The sequence below is a fragment of the Amblyomma maculatum genome, chromosome 4 (assembly GCF_055883805.1).
Source record: "Amblyomma maculatum isolate TAMU_Amacu chromosome 4, ASM5588380v1, whole genome shotgun sequence".
NCBI lineage: Eukaryota > Metazoa > Arthropoda > Arachnida > Ixodida > Ixodidae > Amblyomma > Amblyomma maculatum.
This window is the reverse complement of record NC_139347.1, coordinates 78383340-78406444: the sequence shown is the minus strand read 5'-3', so window position 1 is coordinate 78406444 and position 23105 is coordinate 78383340. Positions and strand designations below refer to the sequence as shown.

The window sequence follows — 23105 nt, the reverse complement described above, 5'->3', positions numbered from 1 at the left end:
ACTTTTTTCTATGTCCTTCTGGGTCTTTGTTCAGTCGTTAACATCGCCTTTTACGACATGCGTGTACGGTCATGTAACACGTCGACTGAAATATAATGTATTCACCGGAAGCCCTGCGTGGCTTTGCAGAGGAAGCGTCAGAGCAATTTGCCTGATAAGTTATCAAGATAGAGGCACCTGCGTCGCGCGCTTAAAGCGGCTCATTTTGCTGTGTCTGCCCAGAAAAAGCAGAACCTTACTGTAGGCACAACCCTTGTCAGGTGCAAGCGAAGCAGTTATAGATTTTAACATGCTGCTCGACTTTTTTCAAAGGTTCCTTTCAAATGTGAGTACTGTTTTTATCGCAATGCTTCTTAGGTTTAGCTTGTGGAACATTTCCTTAGTCGTTCAGGAGATATGTTAACAACGTTATATACATTTGCTGCGACAAAGTCGGCTTTATTCACTTAGTATATTCTCTGTACTCTCGTTGTGTGGACACTCGTGTTTGTTTACGTCTTCTAATTGCGTACCATGGAAATAAGGCTAAACTTACCATGCGTTTTCCTTAATCTTGGTACACGTTGCGAGCCGCGTCGTCACGTTAATGAGTGGTGCTCAAAAAAGACCAGATCTAGTGAGTTTCAAGCCTTCGTGGTTAAACTGCGTGAAGCGTAATACCACCTCCAAGGATAACTCGCAGTAATCACCACACTTGTCATAAAACAAATTTAAATGACCACTGATTTACAGCAACCATGGCGGTACCTTCTGTATTGCTCCAACAGACATTCCCGGCCTGAGATTCGGTTATTACACCTTTTTGTTTTTATGTATATGCGTTATTATGCACTGTAAATGTACTCATCGCGTTAGTGACACAATACTTAACTGAAACGCAATTTGAGCCCTTTCATATATTGTTCTTTCGCGTCCCAATCTCTACTCCCACACCTACCCGATCGCTGCACAGGCGAATATAAGCTTTGAAATAATTGTCACGCTTAACCCACGTTCCATGCATATATCCACAAATACTAATCCTAAGCTGCCATACTCACAACACGTAGCAGTTGGAGGAACTGATGAACAACTCTAGTTCCACCGCTTAAAGTGCGCTACAGTCGCCTGGGTCACGGAAGCCGACAGGGCTCAAGGAATCCCGGTAGTCTGAATCACCATCCTGCCTACATTAATTACTAATAATAAATTCTTCGCCAATTGATAAACCTCCTAAACTGCGAGCTTAATGACAGAACTCTGTGGGTACGTGTCGCCATCATTATGAGTTTAGCATCCGCAAGCCAATATAAAAAGAAATTGTGTTTAGTCTGACCGGTGACTGCAGCGTGGTCGAGTGCATTGTCAGACAAGTCAGCCATGTGTTTATATTAGCTATTCCAGTCTTTTAAGCTTCCTTGGCTTCAGTGGCGACTCATGCGCCTTGTTGCATCCACATCTCGTGATGCACACTCTAACCGTTGTGGTGAATGACCGGCGGCTGCAAGCAGTTACTCAAGGAGTTTGAAAATGCTACTTTCGGTCTTCGTGGAAGAGGTTAAGGTGTTCATTCTTCTCTGACACTTGTAAATTGTGTTTCTAATCTAGCTGTCTTTCTTAAAGAAAATGTAATCGAAAAGCCGTGCTTGCGGGCAAATAAAATTATCGGACTATATTTCACATTTTCGGGTCGTCCTAACCTGCAGCTTTGATTTTCTCTCGACATGTTTCAGTTTCCGGCATTGGAGCTGAACTGGTCGGCCGTGGCGGTATGGCTGTCACTCGTAGCTAGCGGATTGCTGGCATTGAAAAGCCTCAACCGGCGAAGAAAGGATGCAAGGCTACCACCTGGGCCATGGGGAATTCCAATACTTGGCTATTTCCCTTTCATATGGAAGCCCTACCACTACGCTTTCAAAGAGCTGGCCGATAAGTACGGGCCGATTTTCAGGTATGTGCTCCTCGAATGGTAACGAAGCGAATTCCAGAGGCGACGAACGAAAATTCAGCTAACGACGTGAGCCACGTGTCGCTGCCGTTACGGTGATGGAACATCGTAAGAATGGCTTTTAGTATAAATGGCCTCGTATTACATTCGAACTGGGTCTTAATATACCGAGGGCATTATCACTGAAACCAGGTGCCGTTGATTGTTTTTGCGTCGAGTAGGCTAGGCGAGCAGAGTTTATAGAAGGTGCTTAGAAATCCTGTAGTGGTGACCATGGTGCATCAGGGAAGCCCATTAGGATTGGGCAAATGAGCGTCAAATAGGTTTTGCAAAGGTAGCAAAAAGTATATCGATTGAAGACAAAAAGACACGGCTGGTTTGCCGATGCACGATGTTGCGACTAGCGAGTGAGTCAGGCTGCAGTGCGGCAGCGCACATTATTATACGGATAGCACAGACTGACAAGTACAGCTAATCATAAAAGTGGGCACATTGACACTTGCGTTCGACGAAACAAATACATTAAGTAGCGTCCGTTGCTAATGAGGGTTCGAATGGAGTTACCATAAGCTACGCTGATGGCGTTTTGGTTAGTCAAAATAACGTTATCGCGTTCGCAGGTTGCGGATGGGCTGCAAAGATGTGGTCGTACTTAACGATCTCGCGTCCATCCGGGAAGGGCTATCCGATCCAAACCTCCTGTATCGGCCGGACGACTTCCTATTTCGTTATCTCAACATGAAAGGTATGCCATTACTTGAGCGCATTTTCAGTCACTGTCGCCGAGAAAGCAGAACGTATTTAACAATGGTTTTTGTTTTGTACCTATCAGGTATTGGCGGCTTGAACGGTGAAGAATGGCAGGCTAATAGAAGGTACGGCTTCCAGGTGATGAGGAACTTAGGATTCGCTAAAAAGCCGATGGAGGTTCACATGAAAGTAAGTATCGAAACTTCCGGAACATAACGTGCACCGAGGGCATGCTATGCAGTGCTAAAGCTCTGTGTTAAGAAAATAAAATCGCCGCTAGACTTTTTGCCATTGATATAAAATATGCAGGACCCCCTAGGAGCAATACATATTATTAGTGTTAACTGCCATACTGCGATTTCCTTCCTGGGGAAAAATGGGAAAAATATGGGGAATAATATGTAGGGTGTCTGCTACTGGCTACACGCATTTTAATTTATAACATATATCAGGGGAAAAGTTTTGTTTGGAAGAAATCGGGCAAGAATAATCCCATGTAACACCAGTCAGATGAGCAATGGCTACAAAAGCAGGAATAAAGGTGAACCAGGAAATAAATAAGTACAGAACTATTAATATAGTCAAGATCACGAGGAACAGGGCATATACACAAGGATTTAGAAAAACGAAAATACAGCGCAGTGAGATATATATTTTGAAAATATATACAGCGAATCATTTTCTGGTGCTGCCGATCAGCAAGAGCAAGAGCTAGCGACCCCACAGGACGCACATAGCATTTCGTCATTATCACTGAGAAAGATCCAAAACTGCATTTTGTTTTTCTTGGTGTGATAGATAGGAAACGTTTATTAAATAGAACCCTCAACTGCGAAAGCATCGTTTCGGTGCAACACGGGATATGTATCAGTTGCAGAGCACGCTCACGGACTAACCACGTTGGGTGACACCTGTCACATGCCCAGTGGAGGATGTCAAAAGGTGGATCGGGGTAATTTCGTATGGCGAATCAGCGATTTAGGGGAGCATGCAGTCAGGCCCGATGGTTGGGGGAGAAGCTTTTTGTAGGGACTTCTATGAGGCGTGAAGGACACCACAAGGAGACAAAGGATCCAGGATCGAAGTGGGTGTCGTAATAGCGCCCGTCGAACATGTGCTTTTGGTTGATTTGGGATTTGGGATGCCGAGAGGCAAGCGCTGGCAACTTGGCACGGTGTAGCGATTTGTGCTGTGTTATCCTTGGCGTACTCTGCAGGCGAGACGGCAAAGACGGCATTGTGTTCAAGGGAAATATGAGGGGAGGGAGGGGGGGGGGGGGGCGAACAAGAGGTACAAATGAAAAACTCCGGCGCTATAGTGGCGGGAAATATTGTTAGCAAATATGACGTGCCGCAGTGTAACGTCTCAGACGAGATGGTCAGCAGAAACATACATTGTAAGCATAACATTTGATAACTGGAGTAAGCGTTCAGTAATGTTGTTATTCTGTAGATCGTAGACTGTATTGAGTTCGCGCAGGTTGGAACATGAATAGAGGATGTGATCGCGGACTTTTGATAGAAGATAGCGGTCTCTGTCGGTAAGGAGGTGTTAAGGAGCGCAGGTGCTGAACTCGTGCGTCGTGGGCGCATTATGGTGCACCTTTCGTGTAGTCACTGGCAGCGTCTATCCATTTATTTCCAGAAAAAGATGCCGGAATGGAGACAAGAAGTTCGTGACCAACACAGTAGAATGGGTCAGAATGGATACCAATAGGTTGCAGGTAACCAGCAGGTGGCAATGATGGCTTTTGCTGACGCTGGCAAAGGTGGTTGTATTTTGCCACGTCCTTTGACATCATCACTGTGTTGTTCAATCGATGAATTTCGTCGTTACGACATCGCGTTTTCGGCGAACTCGAGCTCTAACGCAATCGCTTTAATTTTGGACTTACTGGATCCCCAAAGCGACTCAGGCTATAGGAAGGATGCCGTATTGGAGGGCTACAAAAATTTAGACCATTTGGGATATTTTACTGGCATCTCACAGTACCGGATCGATCCCGCGTTTTGGGGTCCAGCAGTCGAGTGCCGGCCGTAACCACTGAGCCACCAAGGCAGGACGGTATCGCGTTAATAAAGGCTTTTAGTTTAGCACAACCGCTTACCACCTACCGCTACCGCAAGCGTCAGTACGCGTGCGCAGATCACCCCGATGGCGACAGATGACGCCACGTTCCTGTCCAATTTCGGCGGAGGCCGCACGTGGGGACCAATTAGCACGTGCTGTGCTGACGATGAGCGGTAGCGGTAGACGGCCGATGCAAGCGGTAGCGCTAAACTAAAAGTCTGTAATAGAGGTTCTTCGCTGATTTCGCTGATTGGTCCCCGCGTGCGGCCTCCGCTGAAATGTGACAGGAACGTGACGCCATCTGTCGCCATCCGGGTGATCTGCACATGCGTGCTGGCGCTTGTGCGGCAGCGGTAGGCGGTAGCGGTAAGCGGTAACGCTAAACTAAAAATGTCTAATATGCGGAGACGTCGAATGCCTCCGGGCGTCAAAGTAAATGCGTTTGTTTCCACTGTAGCCACAAACTCAATGCACCGGTGCGAGTTTCGTCCACAATCTCTGAGCGCGTTGATGCGGGCTTTGATATTATTACCAACCAAAATGTATTACCAACTAGCCGGCACCTCAACGCTTTGATATTAACTTCATTCTACTTGCAACCGGTCTCTGGCGGCAACAGCAATTGCATCATGGATCCTGTTTACAGGGACAAATTTGCCAAGCTAAATATTCACGAATGGTTTGTGTCAACTTGTTCATGGTATTTGTGCTCATGAGAAAACACCAGAACAGAAAGGTGCATCTTTTATTTATATGAGAAAGAAATGCTTCAGGTTTTATTACATCTGCAGTGCGAATGCAGGCACTAGACAAGTACACATAATTATTAAATAGAGTATTCTCACCATATAAGCTTTAAGAGAGTAGAGGGGGAGAGGGCTATTTAAAAAAAATATTGAAAGGAAGGCACTTATCTAGAGAGTTATCGCCAATCGGTAAATATGCGTTGATGTCACAAGAGGAGTGCAGAGGCCTTTCTGTTTTGGAATGTGCTAGTTATAGTGGCCTTTGAAGTCGTGGCCATCACTCGGCTGTTGAAACCGACACCGAAAGAGTCGATGAAAAAATTAAGTTACTTTACTAAGTTAAAAAAATAAGCACCACGTGCTGATGATTGTATACAAATCTATTGCCAATCATTACTGATAAGAAAACATGCAACCGAGGTAACGCATATGCCGTCTTCCTTTCTCTTCGTGCTGTCATTATTTGCGCTTGAACTTTTACAAACTCCTTGAAGCAGTTGAGAGAATTAATGAGAAGAAAGGATACAAAAATGTACAGGAAAGTAAGAGCGTGTTTTTATTTCGGTCTTTTCAGGAAGAAGTGCAATGCTTCAACGAATTCTTGGAACGCAGCAAAGGTCGACCCATTACGGTTTTCCAAGAGCTTGGTTCCAGCATCGTCAACAACATCTCGGCGCTGGTGTTTGGCCAGCGTTACGACCTGGGCGACACCAAGGGTCGCTTCGTAGAGGGAATGCTGACCAAGTTCATGCTGAACGCAACATTCTTTTCTGTATTCGACTTCATGCCCATAGTCCGATTTCTCGCTTACTACACACCACATACTCGGATTTATTCTGTTAGGAGTGTCTTCAAGGACTTCAAGCAGCTTGTGAGGTGAGTATGTTTTCCATAAGAATTACGCTGATTAGCAACTTTACTCAAGAATGTAACCTACTGTGGAACAAAAGAACATGCATGTGCATTGACTCCCTGCAAGCGCAAAATGGAGCTTCCACATGCCATTATTTCAATTGCATTTTATGGGTATTCTTACGGGATGATAAGGCGATGTTTTTTCGTTATTGTTAACAGAGTGGAGGAGATCGCTTTGTCTATTTGAAATGGGGGTAACTGGAAGTAGCGCTCAATACATTTTTACTTGCAAGACCAGCGGAATGGGGCGCTTTTTATGACATACGCATGAAGGAAGCCAAAAGCCTGTGAAAGCAAAAAAAGCACGTGGAGAGGCGTATTTATTATCTTTGGTGTTCAACAATGCAGCGCTAGTAGTGTAATCATCTTTACTTGAAATATATTTGATTAGAAAGTAAAGAAAAGGTAACCACAACATGCCATAGATGATATCGGAATCTACGACCTCGCATGTGACGTGCGGAGCTCTGCCAATCGAGCCCAGCCGTTCACTTTTGATTGCGTTCATGTCGCGCCTAACATAACATCTAACGTTTCTACCACCACTACCTTGAACCATTGCAGCTCCATAGCGGCGGACGTGGAACGTCGCGTAGAGAGATTTAGCTTGCCGGAGATGTACAGTCTTTGCCAAAAGTGTGAAGCCCATGGGGTCTGCTTCAGAGCCACTTCGTGCGGCTTGTAATGCATTTACAGTATTCCAAATCTCTTGATGCTAAGCAGACTTTTCGTCCTACCCTCTGCAGTGGAAAGACTTCCACTAATGTTGAATCAAAGCCACTAAATGGCTCAGAAGCAGACCCCTTAGCTCTATTCTTTTGACAAAGGCTCTACTAGTGTCGACGTATACCGGTCCCCCAAGGTGATTGAGTCGATAGGCTTCGACATTTTCAATCGCGATTTAACTCGAAGGAGTTGTGCCGCTGCTACATGGCAAAACTCAAAGGTTGTTGATATAGTTCTGGTGTTTTCAGTCAAACGTTTGTGGCGCGACTATCGTTGCTTTCGGTTTTGCTTAAACAACCAAAATATTTCTATAAATGCAAAATAGTATATGACTGTTGACTTTCTTTAATAACTGTAGGTTTTTAGTTATTTGTTATTAAAAGACAACTCCTATTTGAACGCGTTGGCGTTCATACTGCTGTGCTTTTCACTGTGTTTGCTTCTCTCGGCGGCGCAGGTTACAGCGGTAGAGAGTGCAGAAGTAATGCGCCTTAAAATGAGCGATTGCGCACACTAATATTTTACTGGGTAAATTTAAGATATGAAATAATAACGCTTGTTTATTTTTGCATCGTAAACGCACTGTGCACGAGAGTGCGCATGGCGCTCCTCAGGTCAACTAGGGTTAACGCTAGCAACCTTGCGCGACGTTCGAAGGCCTTCGAGATTTCAATAGAGTTCTGAGCTGTTCCGTTGACTCTATAGACTACCGACTCAATGGCCTTTGAAAATTCCCGTGTGGTAGCGTTCGAAGGCCTTCGAGTAGGTAGGCAATTGGTTTGAGGTCCTTCGAAGTGCCCGTGTGACAGCGTTATAAAATACACATCAAACAAACACGTAAACGACTGAAAGAGTGCCAAAGCGTAGTGCCACACTTTTATCTATAACTGATGCCTTTATTATGGTCTTTATTTGTTTCAGGGAGGAACTGAAGAAGCGGGAGAGCAATCCAGCCGAGTACCAGAACCGAGACTTCATAGACGGCTACTCACGGAAAATTCAAGAAAACAATGGCGGCAATTCCTATTTTACTCGTAAGTAATCGAAAAGATCGCCTGGGTGCGCCTCAGGGTTCAATTAGAGCATTCGTACACACCTCGGTGCACGGCGCCCTGCAAAATAGTGCGGGAATGCACATTCGTACAGGAATGATGATACTTGACGTCGTGGATCGGATTCACCGTTATGGATAAATCATTCATATAAATAAATAATTTAACTTTTTTCTTCAAAGGGGGGGGGGGGGGGGGAGGGGTGGCAGAGAAGAGAATTTTTCGTCACGCATTCTGACAAGTTGTTCATTCAAAACTCTTATCATTGAGCTAATGCTTGCTAACGTATATTTAGTATGGTTCCCGAAAATAATGCAACGGAGTTTTCGTTTCTTTGGTTTTGGGAAATTATCTTTGTAAAAAAAAAGCAAATACATTTAAAGCGTGTCATGCGATAAAGTAATCACTGAAGGTGTGTTTTCACTTCATTTATTCGTACGACAGCAGTGGGATATTTGAATGCTTGTCGACCAATTCAAATGACCCTCGTGCATTCTAGGAAATGTCTGCAGTCAATAGTCGCTCGTATTTCAGAAGACGTTGTGCGTTCTTTCACCGCTTAGCGTAAAACCCATATCCTATCTTGCTTCTATGGTATGACAGGATGGGCAGGGAATTCGTGTTTCGGATGTCCATGGCACAATTCCAGTATTACCGAAATGTAACGTTCTTGGTTCCTTGAGTTAGCCCACTTCCATTTACGCTAAGATTATTTTGTTTATCAATTTCTCCGCTGCGACATTGCGCATCGCACACGCATGGAATGCAGCAACGGTAGAAAAATAACAAGAATGAGTTTAATTACCAGGAATGTTTAGAGCCTACTTCAGCGTTGTTTTACCTCAGCATTGCAAACTCGCAACACAGAGCCTTTCAATTTTCTCCTCAAACGAATAATACCTAATTTTTCATCGCAGTGCCATGTCTTTTGGGCATCGCTATCAATTTCTACAGCGCCTCCACGAACACCGTAAGGAGCGCGATCCTGTGGAACCTGTACATGGCAGCCAGCGACCCTGATCACCAGACACGCCTGCAACAGGAAATCGATGCCGTGATTGGACGGGAGAGGGCTCCTGGGTGGGAGGACAGAGCCCGCATGCCATACACCATGGCCTCGATTCTGGAAATAATGCGCTGGAGGACTATATCACCCACTGGCATACACAGGGCGTAAGTAGAGGAACTGCGTGGGAGGCATTTCTGTTGATTAGACGAATGAAAAAAACAAAAAACAAAAAACAAAAACAAAATGCACAGAAATAGCTCGCTTGAATTGGTATAGTTTGTTTGGGACATATATGACCAATTTGTTTGCACATTGCAATGCGTGAGGTCTTCAGATGGCTCTCTAAACCCCCTCTGGGATCCGTCATTAAATGATGGCTTGATTACAGAACACGGATGCTGTTTGTGTTGAGCATTCTAAAAAAGTTAATGCACAGGGAGATGGTGAAAAATCTATTTCAGACCATTTTATTTGAAGAAAATTTGATCTGAGGGCACAATTATCGACGTTGCTGTCCTAACAAATTCAATAAAAGAAAATTGGCACACCGGTAACAGCTATGCGTGGTGTTTGGGCACCCATAGACACATAGCGCAGCTCGGGTATCCTCTACGAGGGCCATTATAATCCTCGTGGTCTAATGCGCTACTTGGGAAACACGAGAGAACAAGACAGCCTGCACAAGTGCATACTTATAACTGTTTTATTACATCTTATATACAGATCTGTAATAAAACAGTTGTAAGTTTACTATTGTGCCATCTGTATTGTTCTATCGTGTTTCGAAAGTAGCGCGTTTGACAACGATGATCAACCAATGGGCCCCCGTGTTAGCCCTATTATTAAAATCGTCGTTCAGGTGGGGTTGCGTGCTTTAAGCTTATATTGGAAGGTAATTTGCGCCACACTTGGATGAAATATGCTCGAATTGAGACAGAGCAAAGCCCCTTCATGAATTGTTGCGTGACGCTGTGTTCGAAATTGTTTTTGTCGTTCGATGAACAGCTGCTGAACCTTTCTTTTTGAGTGCCATGGAAGCGGAAAATGAACTCAGATATCGGTAATACTCGTGGTGTGTCAAAACGATGCAATTCATAAGCAAAATTAAGCACACAATTGCCCTACATCTGCCTATAAACACTGGTCGTGTTGCTATCAAGGAATTAGTAATAATTGAGATCCAATATGAGATACTTTTTATTTACTTCGGCTTTTCCTCAACTGATTATTCCGTCAAGTCGCACTCAAAATTCGGTGTGAAGTTTATTCCGAGGCTCACAACGGTCGTCTTCAGTAGCGCCGGTCAGCCGTGTGTGGCTCAAACAGGCCATAGAAGCAGACTCAAAACTAAAGCTGAGAATCTTTCCACTGTGGTACGGCAGATGATCCAAAAAGCCTAATCTTGGTTTTAATTTCCTTTTAAAGTGAAGGTTTGATACTATGGCACAAGCCTTTCGTCCGGATTAAACAAACATGTCATTTTTGTTCCATTAGCATTGTGCCCAAATATTTTTATTCTAATTAGGATGGCTTTATTGTAAACGATGTTAAAGACAAGAGCATGCATCTGCACTCATGACATTGGGCGAATATGCCATTCTTCATCAAAAAATTGTCGATTGTCGAAGAGTGTTCTGGCGCATGTTGAGCAATGAATGAATATGTGCCAGAGCATTCATCGATCTTTTGTTCATGGACAACAATATATGCGCATTTTTTTGGCTTACACCAACGCCTTCCTTTTTTTTAGCAATGTGTGAACGTCTAGCTTAGATATCGCTTCAGAATAAACTACGGTGGAATAAACATGCGACGTCCAATGGCGTCGGATGGCGCTTGTCAAAGAATTAGATGATTGGTAGAGTGGTGTGTCAGAACTAGGCATGGTCTTACTGATTGGTTTCCGATTGAGAAAGGAGTGAGACAAGGCTGCGCACTGTCGCCCTGCCTATTTAACCTATATTTTGAGTACATCATGAGGAAGGCCGGTCTGGACGAGTCTTCAGCTGGAGTGAAGATTACTGGAAAACGTATCAACAGCCTTATATATGCGGATGATACCACTTTAATGGCAGAAAGTGAAGTGGAACTCAAGAGACTTCTGATGCGCGTACAAGAAGAGAGTGAGAAGTTTGGGCTTATACTGCACATTAAAAAAACAAAGATCATGGCGTATTGCCCCATCAAGTCCTTGAGCATCAAGGGAAAAGACGTGGAAGCTGTGACAGATTTTCTCTTCTTGGGTTCCAAGATTACTCCGGAAGGAGACTGCAGCCATGAAATTAGGAGACGCCTGCTTCTGGGAAAGAAAGCCATGGCTAGCCTTGACCACCTAGTAAAGAGCAGAGACATTGCACTGCCAACCAAGAACCGTATAACTCGTGCTATAGTCTTTCCAGTTGTGATGTATGGATGCGAGAGTTGGACTGTGAAGAAGGCTGACCGCCGAGGAATTGACGCGTTTGTATTGTGGTGCTGACGGAGATTCTTGAGAGTTCCTTGGACGGCCAGAAGATCAAATCAGTCGATATTATCGACCATGAACCCTGACTGCTCATTGGAGGGTCAAATTCTAAAGTTAAAGCTCAGCTACTTTGGTCATCTGATGAGAAGAGAGGAGTCGCTGGAGAAAGATTTGATGTTGGGAAAGGTTGAGGGTCATCGGAGAAGGGGTAGGCACCGAACGCGATGGTTAGATGGCATCCTCGAGGCGCTGCAGATGAAGTTATGTGATGTTAGGAAGATAGTGAGAGACCAGAAAGCGTGGCGTGATGTGGTTCATTGGGTCACGAAGAGTCGGACACGACTGAACGACTGAACTGAACTGAACTGAGTGTGGTGTGTGACATCATGTGACAAGGTGACAGGTGCGTTGGTTGGGGCACTGGTCACGTGACATGGCTTAGAGTGATGGCGGACTCGTTGTCAGCTGGTAGCTGCACTTGGCTGTGTGGAGATTTGTCTAGCCAGAGCCACATCACAGGTTGGAATGGCGGCAGCATCAACGCCGCTTTAACGCAGTAGAAAATCCTCAAATGGAGAGAAAGTGACCACGGAAAGATGTCGTTGAAGTACCAGCCGCTACATTTGCTCAGCGCAGGTAGCAACCAGCAGTGACAAATGAAAAGGAGCAAGCCCGTCTAGGGGACTTCAGACTTCAATGCGTTCGTCTTGTAATGCAGTTAGATGACCACTAGATGGCCGACTTAGCATTTGATCATTTCTAAACAAAAGATGAATTTTAGCAAAACATTACAGCGGCCAATCCGGCTCAGAATACAGATGCCACTAGTGTAGTGTATTTCGGCTATACTCCGGAAAATTCCATATTATTCCGCCACCGTATGTAGAAATATGGTGGGATTTACAAGAAATTCAAGGATTTTAAACGTCTGCAGAACAGCTGTGTACCAACAAACAATGTGTAGCTAGGGATAGCCACTCAATGTTTTATACTACTCAGGTGAAATTTCTTTCATTTGGGTGCCTCCATGTATCCATTGACACATCATTAGATTCTACATCGCACAGGGGTGAAATTCGAATTACTACACGTGCGGTGGCCACATGCGCAGTCCACTTGCTGTATTTGACGTGCTCACTCCCAAGCGTCTTTAAGCTAAGGTTACAGAAGGCTCCCAAGCGGAATGTTTCCGTTTTGACCTAATTTATTTCTTTAAATATTGCAGGGCTAAGTACGACACAACGATTGGGGGATACCATATCCCAGCGGGTACCTTGATACTTGCAAACTTTTGGAAGCTGCACAACGACCCGACCCACTGGCCTGATCCGTCCAAGTACGACCCCGCGAGGTTTCTCAATGCTGATGGCACAGAAGTGAAGGAAAAGTCCCTGGCATTTCTTCCTTTTAGCCTAGGTAAGACCTCAGTGTTTTATGCCTAGGAGAGTTTTAGGTGTCCTGGAAAAAGAAAGAGAACAGAACAAATTCTTGTACAAAACAACAACAACAACAACAACAACAACAACAACAACAACAACAACAACAACAACAACAACAACAACAACAACAACAACAACAACAACAACAACAACAACAACAACAACAACAACAACAACAGCAACAACAACAACAACAACAACAACATCAACAACAACACCACCACCACCACCACCACCACCACCACCACCACCACCACCACCACCACCACCACCACCACCACCACCACCACCAACGACGACAACAACAACAACAACAACAACAACAACAACAACAACAACAACAACAACAACAACAACAACAACAACAACAACAACAACAACAACAACAACAACAACAACAACAACAACAACAGAGCTTAACTGTCTGTATCGCTCAGACATTGCGGGAATCGGATAAGAAAAATAAAGTTACAATCGGTTGGCGGAATACTCAGGTATTTAGCTACTTCGTTTAGAGTAAATGCTGTAATGAAAGCTTCTAGGGAGTTTCAAACGTGGCGAACGCAACCTAGATGATTTCAAAGCTTTCTCCCTTTACTGAGACGCCTGCCCGTATTGCTTTTGCCCCTCTGCGCTCTGATTTCAAAAATAATGTTTCACATGTGCAAGAATCCCCACCAACCCATGTGGTCGCTAACAACAATCTGATGCTTTCGGGTTGCATAAAATTTGCAATTATGCCTCAGTGACACGCTGCACTGTCCAGCAACGCCCAGAAGTGGGAAGTGGGTCGTTTTTATGAACGGATCGCTTTAGACAAACGTTGAACGTGAACATAATCAGGACTCTTGATGAATAAAACCAATTGCTCACAAGACCCGCACGGTTTGTCGACGAACGGGCTAGTAACTCGCCATAACAGGGGTATCAGTCTGTACGCTAGATGTCGCTATAAATTTAGGAGTCTTTTGAAGCAGCAGACTTTTTGCATCCCTGTAGTACATGGGGAGTTTAATAGAGAAAGCTAACCAAACGGAATGCTTATAGCAGCTAGGAAATAAAAACAAATCACAAAAAATCAAGGAACTAGTGCGTAAGGCGAAAAAGGGTTATCGTATTGATACAATGTTACAGATTCGCTTGCAGAGAAGCGCAATAGCTATTTCAAAGCATGCAGTCCTCAAACCAGTAATGATTGCCGGCTGTTTGAACGACTATTGGGATGCAATACCAGCTTTGATGACTACAGTGAATAATGCACACAAAAATAATCGTGTGTCAGCTTTCTTCTTTTGCAGCCCTTTATGAGAATTTTGTTGCTAACGTTTTCCTTATCAAGTGTTTTGCGCTTTTCAAGCTTTCACACAGCGCCCTAGAAACGTCACCGTAATTTTCGTATCACTATACTGACTGCTTGATTATTCATGTATGCCGCAGTTTTCACAACATTTATTGCAATGTAGGGCAATGCTCAGTATTACTGGGAAGCTATTTTTAAGCTTGCTGCAAGGATCCAATCCAGCGGCATCTGAAGGTTATGACCTCATTAAAATCGGGCCTTAATTCTCTCGATGTCTTCTTGTTAGCATCACTGCCTTTTTGACGCTTATTTACAACTGCATATTTATTTTAGCCTGTTCCACTACCATTTTCATTGTTTCAAGGAGCTTGAGTTTGCTGAATGTCACTGTAATCCCAAGCAGCAAAATCGATGATGATGATGATAAACTCTTTATTTACTCCCAAAGAAGGGAACCAGCCGAAAGACTGGTTAGCAAAATCGAGGAGAAAAGATAAACTAAGGCAGAAGCCATAACTGCAGTCTACATGTGTTTGGTAGTGTTTTTGGCCGCCGCTTCAAGTGCATATGAAAAGAACCAGATGATAAGAAGTCATGTTGCGGGGATTCTGCAGGAAAAATAAGTTCTGAAGAAAAAATATTTAACGATATCGAAGAAATTTACAACAATGCTTTTTTTTTTAAAAGGCCATTTATAAAGTGCGGTGGTGATGATAACACTTTAATCTCCAACAGATGCAGGATAGATGTCAACCTATACGGCGACCTGGGGTCCTTGGACACGGGCGGCGTGTTCGGCCAGTCGGATTACACATAGCTGAGTGTCAGGGTTTGAACTCTACAGTACAGTCTCAAAACATTCTATTTTTCTTTCTTGATTTGTATTTTCGACTTCTTGACACGTCCATATTATATGTACCAGATCCGCCTCACCCTGACATAGTCGTCACCTATCTTAGAATTGTCCCGGTCACCACTGGCTGACAGGGTAGCTGGATTTGGAGAAAGTCCTTGTTTGTGAGCGTCTCCAGATGCTTTCTTGGCTCTTATTTAGTGTCCTGTCTGCCAGTGGGTATTCTACCCCGTTTAGCCGATAGTGCTCAGTAATCTCTTTATAGCTGAATAGCCTATCCCTGCTCAAAGTTACTGAGGGTCAGAGCCTACTCGTAAGATGAGCCCGTGGGCAAGCTTATGAGTTCCCTCATTTCCCTGAAGCCGAGAGTGGGCTGGTGTCAATATTAGCCGGATTATTTTGTCATCCTGACAGGTTTTCAGTATCCTCTTTGCTTGTGGAGAGACACCTCCCTTTAGAAAATTGCATATTGTTGTTTTCGAAGCACTTAAAATTGCATTAATCATTGTCCCTGCTATCGCAAAAGCAATGGCCACCTCTTCAGCTGAGTCACCTAAGTGCGGAAATAAAAAAGAATGCACAAGGAAGTGCCACACCGAACTTGGTACTTTTATGCGGCTGTAAATGGGGCAATCACTGGGTTGCTCAAAACGATTACACAATTGGCCGCGACAGCTGTGCATAATCCACACGTGTCTCATGATAGAAGAAACAGGCTGAATATATCCAGACTAAATGGTTATTGCTCACGGCACGCGAAGGACTGGACTTGAGAGAAATTGCTTCCCATGTGGGGGATGGATGGTGCTTCTACGCAAGTTATTAAACCTGTCAACAGGTTTTAATCAGTGCGAAGAAGTCTATAAGTGGTACATAATAGAAGGCTGTGGCTACAGACACTACATGAGTAGTCATGAATTGTGTAGAAGCCTTATAACGAGTAGCACTCACGAGCACTTGCCTCATGCACCAGACCCTGCTTTGTTCATACAATTTCTGGATGAAATCCCGAAATCAACCTTTAGTTTTCCACTGCGGCGTCACAGCCTTCGTGAGATTTGTAGACGTTAAACTTGCATACCATACCATACCATACCATACCATACCATACCATACCATACCATACCATACCATACCATACCATACCATACCATACCATACCATACCATACCATACCATACCATACCATACCATACCATACCATACCATACCACACCATACCATACCATATCATACCATACCACCACCACCACCACCACCCCCACCACCAAGACCACCACCACCATCATCATCATCATCATCATCTTGACTATACCCACTGCAGGGCGAAGGCCTCTCCCATATTTCTCCACTTAACCCGGTTCTGTGCTAGCTGCATCCACTTGACCCCTGCGAACTTCTTAATCTCATCCGCCCACCCAACTTTCTGCCGCCCCCTGCTACGCTTTGCTTCCCTTGGAATCCAGTTATCCACTCTTCGCACTACATGTCCTGCCCATGCCCATTTCTTCTTCTTAATTTCCACTAGAATGTCGGTAACTTGAGTTATTTCTCTGACCCACTCTGCACGCTTCCTATCTCTTAATGTTACCCTATACTATTTTTCGTTCTATAGCCCTCTGGGTTGTCCTCAACTTAAGTAGAACTCTCTTGGTTAGCCTCCACGTTTCAGCCCCATAGGTGAGTACAGGCAAGATGCAACTGTTGTATACTTTCCTCTTGAGCGATACCGGTAAGCTGCTAGTCATAATCTGCGAGTGCTTTCCAAATGCGCTCCATCCCAATCTTAATCTTCTTGTTATTTACCTTTCATGATCCGGATCTGCGGTTACTACCTGTTCTAAGTAGGCATATTCGCCTACTACTTCCAGTACTTCACTACCTAATGCCGTACCATACCGCATGCTATATTTTTCTCTAAGGCTGAACATTTTCCCCGCTTATTCTCGCAGGAAAACGAAGCTGCCCAGGCGAGACACTGGCCGTTATGGAAATCTTCATCTACGTGACCACTGTGCTTCAAAAATTTAGGGTGCTTCCTGAAGAAGGCAAAAGAATTTCGCTCAAGCCGTACGACACTCTCATGACCGTGATCGATGATACACAAAGACTGTGCTTCACACCGCGATGATTGCAAACCAGGTTTGCAGGACTAAGGAGTGTGTACGCTTTCTGTTTTTTTTTTCTTGACAACTGAAAAGGCTATGTTTTGCGGTGGTACAATACGCTGTTTCTGCGTATTCCCGAATAAGCGTCAGCCACAATATTCCGACAGACATGGCAATATTGTTTTCCGAACTGAGTAGGAAAAAGCATCGCTGTATTTTCAGCCACTCATGAGAACCCAAATTCGTGCGCACCCGACAGCTATAGTTGTATTTTCTTTTTTAACGCTGTTTTAGCGAAGCTGCATCGCCTTCTTTCTGATTGGCGATGGAGGCGCCATCTATTCCGTCAATTCACATAGTTCCCACTATAGTAAATCGGGATGATCCTAACCCGAACGTGCACCTTCTTAATCTCCACGCTATTCATTGCCGGGCGGATTATTATGCTTCTCGTAACTTCGACGACCTTTCAACTCCTCCAGATTTTCATCGGGCTGCTGCATATGCACTTCGTTTGTCACACCAGCTATAGGCAGGCAACGCTGGGCTGCATGGTGTGTCCGTCTTTCCTCTACGGATGACAATCGACCCCTTTAGTGGGTGTTTCACATCATGCAGCGCTTTTCTTAAGTAGCTAATTACACCGAAAGGATTCGCTTCGATATAAATGTGGATGACCCTTCATGTGCAAAATAGGCAGCTTGTCAATTGTTGTCGCTCATTGCAGCGTTCATTCCCCTCCACACATGCTGTCGGCTTCTGAGCGCACTCACGAGGTTACCTGAGTCCTTACCATGCCAGAACTGCTGGCCTTCGTAGGGCGCTTCAAAACTGATGCTACTGCCTGACGCAACAAATACTTGTCTCCAATTTTGTCGCGACGTCGAAGGGACTGCTTTACAGAACTTGCTTGATACATGCAACGAGATGTGGCGTCCTCGAGTAATTTCGGTAAAACTTCTTCCTGGGCGAGTTGGTGCATGTTAAACACGATAAAGTTTGAGCGCAAAAAAAAAAAAAATCAACCACCCACATGACTCCTACCTCTCTGTAGTAGGGAAGTTGAGCTACTTTTAACAAAAATGTCCATGGGCTGAGTTTTACCCACGAACTACCGAACGTCTCTGTTTTACTGTTTTTAGATCTCAAACTCACGTTCTGTGAGGGACACGTCTGCTAGGGAAATTACCCACGTGCAAAAAAAGAGTTGTTGCCATACGATTCAGTGCACTCCAAGACAATAAAAATAAAAAGAGGTATAGCATCGTTGTGCATAAAATCTGCTCTCTAAACATCCTGCCCCACATCAAATGAAGCAGAGCTTCAGCAATCAGATAAGCCGCCGTTCGGTTGCAGGGTTTCCCTATTCGGTCCTGACTGCCGTCTCTGAGACCCTGCTACAAATATTCAAGCATGGAGTAAAAAGTAAAGCGGCAAAATACCACAAAATGGCCCCTAGGCCTGAGGTTGTTGCCCAAATCCACCGAATTTTGCACAACCTCAAAAACGTGGCAAGCACACATGGCGTGGCGGTCCTTTTCTCGGCCCCCAACAAACTGGGAAAGCTGTGCCCAGGCTTCTGTGGTCCCAAACAACATGTATGAAAAAAAGAAATATGAAACGCCGTTTGTGAAGTATTCCTCTGGAGTGGTATACTCAATTCCCATGTCAAGTGGAAAGTTTTATGACGGCCAAACCAGCCGTTCCGTCAGTGACCGATTAGACGAACACACTCCAAAATTAAAGAAGCTTGATAACATGTACGCACATTTAGTTGCGCATGTAAGTGACTGCAAATGACGCGTGACAGGGTTTGATCGGACGAAGATTCTCGGCAAAAGTTCAGACTGGATGGCCCGGGTTAATTTAGAAGCCTATCAGACAAGGAAGCTTGGCAGTGAGTGCGTCAGAACCCCGTCTGTATCTCTCTTTTACTCTGAGTTTGATTATCTGGAATCGGCTTACTGTTGAAAAAACAATCTACAAAAGACAGAAAGAAAATTCATAATTTTTGAATGCGTATACATCTTGTTGGTTTGGTTATCAATTTTTGCTATGTTGTTTGTCCCCATATTTTAATGCTCTTTTCGCCGTATAAAAGGTGCCACCTTCCGGCAACAAAGCAGGTGGTTGAGCTCTTGTGCTGTGCGTCGTTACTCTGTGTGTAGAGTGATTTCGGGAGAGGAGAAGCATTTTATTGCGTTTACAGCACCTAAATCAGGTCAGCCGCCCGTATATTTTTTTATCGGCCATCGACTCTATTTCTCTCAGGTCTACGATCTACAAGCTTTACGAAGACGTTTGTATTGGTGGTTGGATTAAAATGGGTGGTATCTAGAACCTGAAATCGATTTCCATTTTTGAATAGTAACAAAGGACGGTCTTTGCTTCGGCTGCTGACCTACTTAACCACTCTTTCTATGATTATCTTGTCATTATTTTCATCTAAAAGGATATCGCAAATGTATAAGGTAACATCCTGGGCTCTTCAATGCTTGCTGCTCTTCAAGCTCTTGGCCACCCGCATCGGTTTCACCTCTCCAATCACTCCTGTTTAGCAAACAGAATATTCAGTGTGCACGTCCACAGGAAGCTCTTTGATCAGTTGAACAAAAATTGAGGAATGTTCCAGGTCTCTGTTCTCACTTCCTTTGTTATACAACGTGGCCTTTTCTTCTTGTCCGAGCTATAGAGAACATCTTCAATTCGCATTCTTTAGTGTGCTGATGACGTAACCTTGTAATCTTGTGACCTTGATGCATCTGTACAACAATGTGCCCTCAAAAATGCGATGGATGCCTTAACATACCGACTTCCTCCACAGGTATTGTCTGACCCTATTGCATAATAAATAATGCTTCATTCGCCCTGGAAACAAGTTTGGATTACGGAAAGCTTCCCATTTGAAATTTGCGGTATATGATTGCCGATTCCTTAAGGAGAAAGTGTTTGCGTCCTAGATCTCCTTTATACATCTGGGACTGCCACCCCCTTGATGAATGCGACCTGTAGGCCCCCTCTCATTACGCCCGGTCTTATTGTCCGCATAGCTATGCGCTCTGACTGCGGATGTTCTGTGTTCTGATACTGTCCTTCAAATTATGCGTTTCAACCTCCAACCGCGGATAGTGTATCAGGCTTAATGTCATCCCCTCACTCACTGACAGTGGTACTACCTTGAATGTGCGCTATAATGTATCTTCCCCGTCTCACAGCCATACCAGTCATTCGATAGTAAGCTCAATTTAGTACACAAAACACATCAACCAGAATCCAGAGATCACGTGGCGCGCGACGTCATACCCACGCCACCCACTAGCGATGTATGCTGGAACCGGGGCATCTCGGCCTTATTCGACCACGAAAAATGGATACGCTGGCACCTGCGACAATTCCGGGTTTTTTTGCGAAAAAAGACATTTACGATAGCGCCCAAGTGCTCTCACAGCATGGACCGAGAAGGCTACCGCTCGAAATAGCAGCTGTTCCTTCGCACGCCTTATGTTTCTGGTTTCAAGGAACATAAGAAGAAGTTTTCTTTGACCATCAAAGCAAAAAGGGCTGTCCTTGCCCAAGATAACTACTTAAAACAGCGCTCTCCTGTTTCACTCTTCAATTCCGGTGACGCTAGCGACGATGCAGCGCAGGAGCACTGTTTTAAGCACGCACTAAGGGCCCAGCCGTTACTGTCGAGCATAATAATTGGCGATAAACATTCGACAAGGAAGAATTAAAAAAAAACGTGGAAGCGGATATTGTGGCTAATGGGAAGGGGCTTGCATGACGGCATCATGCTGACCTCGGAGCGTTCTCCCAGCGCTTGAAGCTTGAATGGAGAAACTAATGTACACTGCATCTTTTAAAATAGTTTACTTCACCTCGACAACACAAATGAGGCATGTCACGTAATGCCACTCAGGCTAACGAATCGTGATTACATAATGGTAGTCGTATAGGCTTCCATATGGCTTATAAGAATTAGGGTTGCTCAGTATATTTGCGTACATGCGAGGCGGCCTCCCAAACATGAACGCAGTGTACACATTGCAGATGATTTTTCTTTCCATTTCCTCGCATATTTTCTCATTACCTAGGGGCAAAACTGATCGATTTGCTGGGTAAAAAAAGCTATTAAGTTTTTATTTTTCATTTGTGTTTGATTGTTGCTCTCATCATGAACTGCACAAAGTAAATGGGCCATGCTGTTTTATCTTGCTGCACATCGTCTTGATAGTTTTTGTAGAAATATGAACGATGATGCATGAAACGATAACGGGAGCAGTGTTTTTGTTTTTTGAAAACCCTTTGTTTTGTGATGGAACTTTGGAGAATGAAATTCGAGACAGTGAACGTGTAGGGGTTGAAACGCTATAGCAAACATAAAAGGAGAGAAGCTACACAAAAAATTCGGGTTATGTAATCATGCGACTTTCTAGGTCGACTTATTATGGGGAACAAATTTGTAGCCTTTACCATTTATTCGCTTTATAGATACAAAATTTCAGCTGAAAGTACGAGGTGAAAAACACTTTCGCCATCAATATCATTACGAAGCGAGAGAATTGCGCGTAAGAACGCTCATGCAAGCATAACGGGATTTTGAACTTAGAAATGACAGCGCTGATTTAGGCCCTCATAAAGAAAATGGCACTCTATGTGTTTAGACGACATTTGTAAACATTTCCTCGCTAACTTTCGTCCCTCCACCGTCAGCAGAAACACCTGTGTGAATTTGTCCTAAATATGCCACAGTCCTATCAACTTTTTGGAATTTAGAAGACAGCAGCATGCCAGTGCTGCTCTGCCCTGCTTTACTGAGTTGGTTTGGTAAATTTAAAACAAAGAGAACGCAACGCACCTGCCGGAAATTAAAAGGAGTTACGGAAATGGGAAAAATGGAGTGTTATTGTAGGATTAAAATGCCTTTCTTGCTCTGTTGTTTTAGGACATTTCCATAAGAGAAGCAAATGAGTTTAAGAAGAGATAAAAATCAAACTTTGGGGCTGACATTTCTTGGAAGTAGGCAGCAGAGCAGGTAACAACAACACAAAGCGCAAGAGGCACACACACGCACACAAGGACAACTGAACTAGAATGTTGACTTTCAATTGTGCGCCCACCTGAACCACTTTGAACAGACGCTCATTTTTCTATATTAGACTCGTGCTTTGAGCGTGAGCTAGGGGAATGGTGTGCGTGCGGCATTACTGGTGTGTTGTTTTGAAAGGCGCTGTTGTAACGAAGTAGCGATGAGTATTTGATAAAGCAGGCCGCAAGGTGTGTGTCAAGGCACAAGTGATACGTCAGTTTTCGGTGTTACCACGTGGAGGCGGAGGAGGAGAAATGGTGTGGAGATTAATGAAGGCAACAACAGCCGCCAAAGAAAGCCCTTTGCTACCCTGCACTGGGTGAAAAGGATGAAGGGATATAAAGGGGAGAGAGAGAAGAGAGTGAAACGGCGAAAGAAGTCACTAGGAAACACATGCATTGTAGTGCCAACGCCTGTTGTGCAGGTTTCGCGCTTTTGAAAAACGAAGAGGCGTCCGTGTGCTGTGCGATGTCAGCGCACGTTAAAGATCCCCAGGTGGTCGAAATTACTCCGCAGCCTTCCGCTACCGCTCCTCTTTCTCTGTGAGAGAGAGAGAGAAGAAACTTTTATTTAGCCGGATAGTTATATAAGGCCGGGCCGAGTTATATTGCCCTACTAGATGGCCAGCAGGTCAAGCCTGTTAGCGATCTCGTAGGC

At 44.4% G+C, this 23105-nt stretch overlaps 1 protein-coding gene across 1 annotated transcript; it reads left to right on the top strand.

Annotated features, from left to right (window-relative positions):
- Positions 1 to 207: 207 nt before the first annotated feature.
- Positions 208 to 21131, top strand: LOC146191492 (cytochrome P450 2J4-like). Its single transcript, XM_084602009.1, has 9 exons — positions 208 to 325; positions 1713 to 1930; positions 2548 to 2672; positions 2760 to 2866; positions 6068 to 6369; positions 8056 to 8168; positions 9104 to 9359; positions 12885 to 13075; positions 17204 to 21131. The coding sequence occupies exons 1-9, from the start codon at positions 290 to 292 to the stop codon at positions 17380 to 17382; spliced, it is 1527 nt and encodes a 508-aa protein (XP_084458135.1). The 5' UTR covers positions 208 to 289; the 3' UTR covers positions 17383 to 21131.
- The last annotated feature ends 1974 nt before the right edge of the window (positions 21132 to 23105 follow it).

Coding starts and splice junctions, on each gene's coding strand:
- LOC146191492 (XM_084602009.1), top strand. CDS start 290: ATGCTGCTCGACTTTTTTCAAAGGTTCCTTTCAAAT. Junction 8,169..9,103: donor CGGCAATTCCTATTTTACTC/GTAAGTAATCGA, acceptor TTTTCATCGCAG/TGCCATGTCTTTTGGGCATC. Junction 13,076..17,203: donor ATTTCTTCCTTTTAGCCTAG/GTAAGACCTCAG, acceptor TTATTCTCGCAG/GAAAACGAAGCTGCCCAGGC.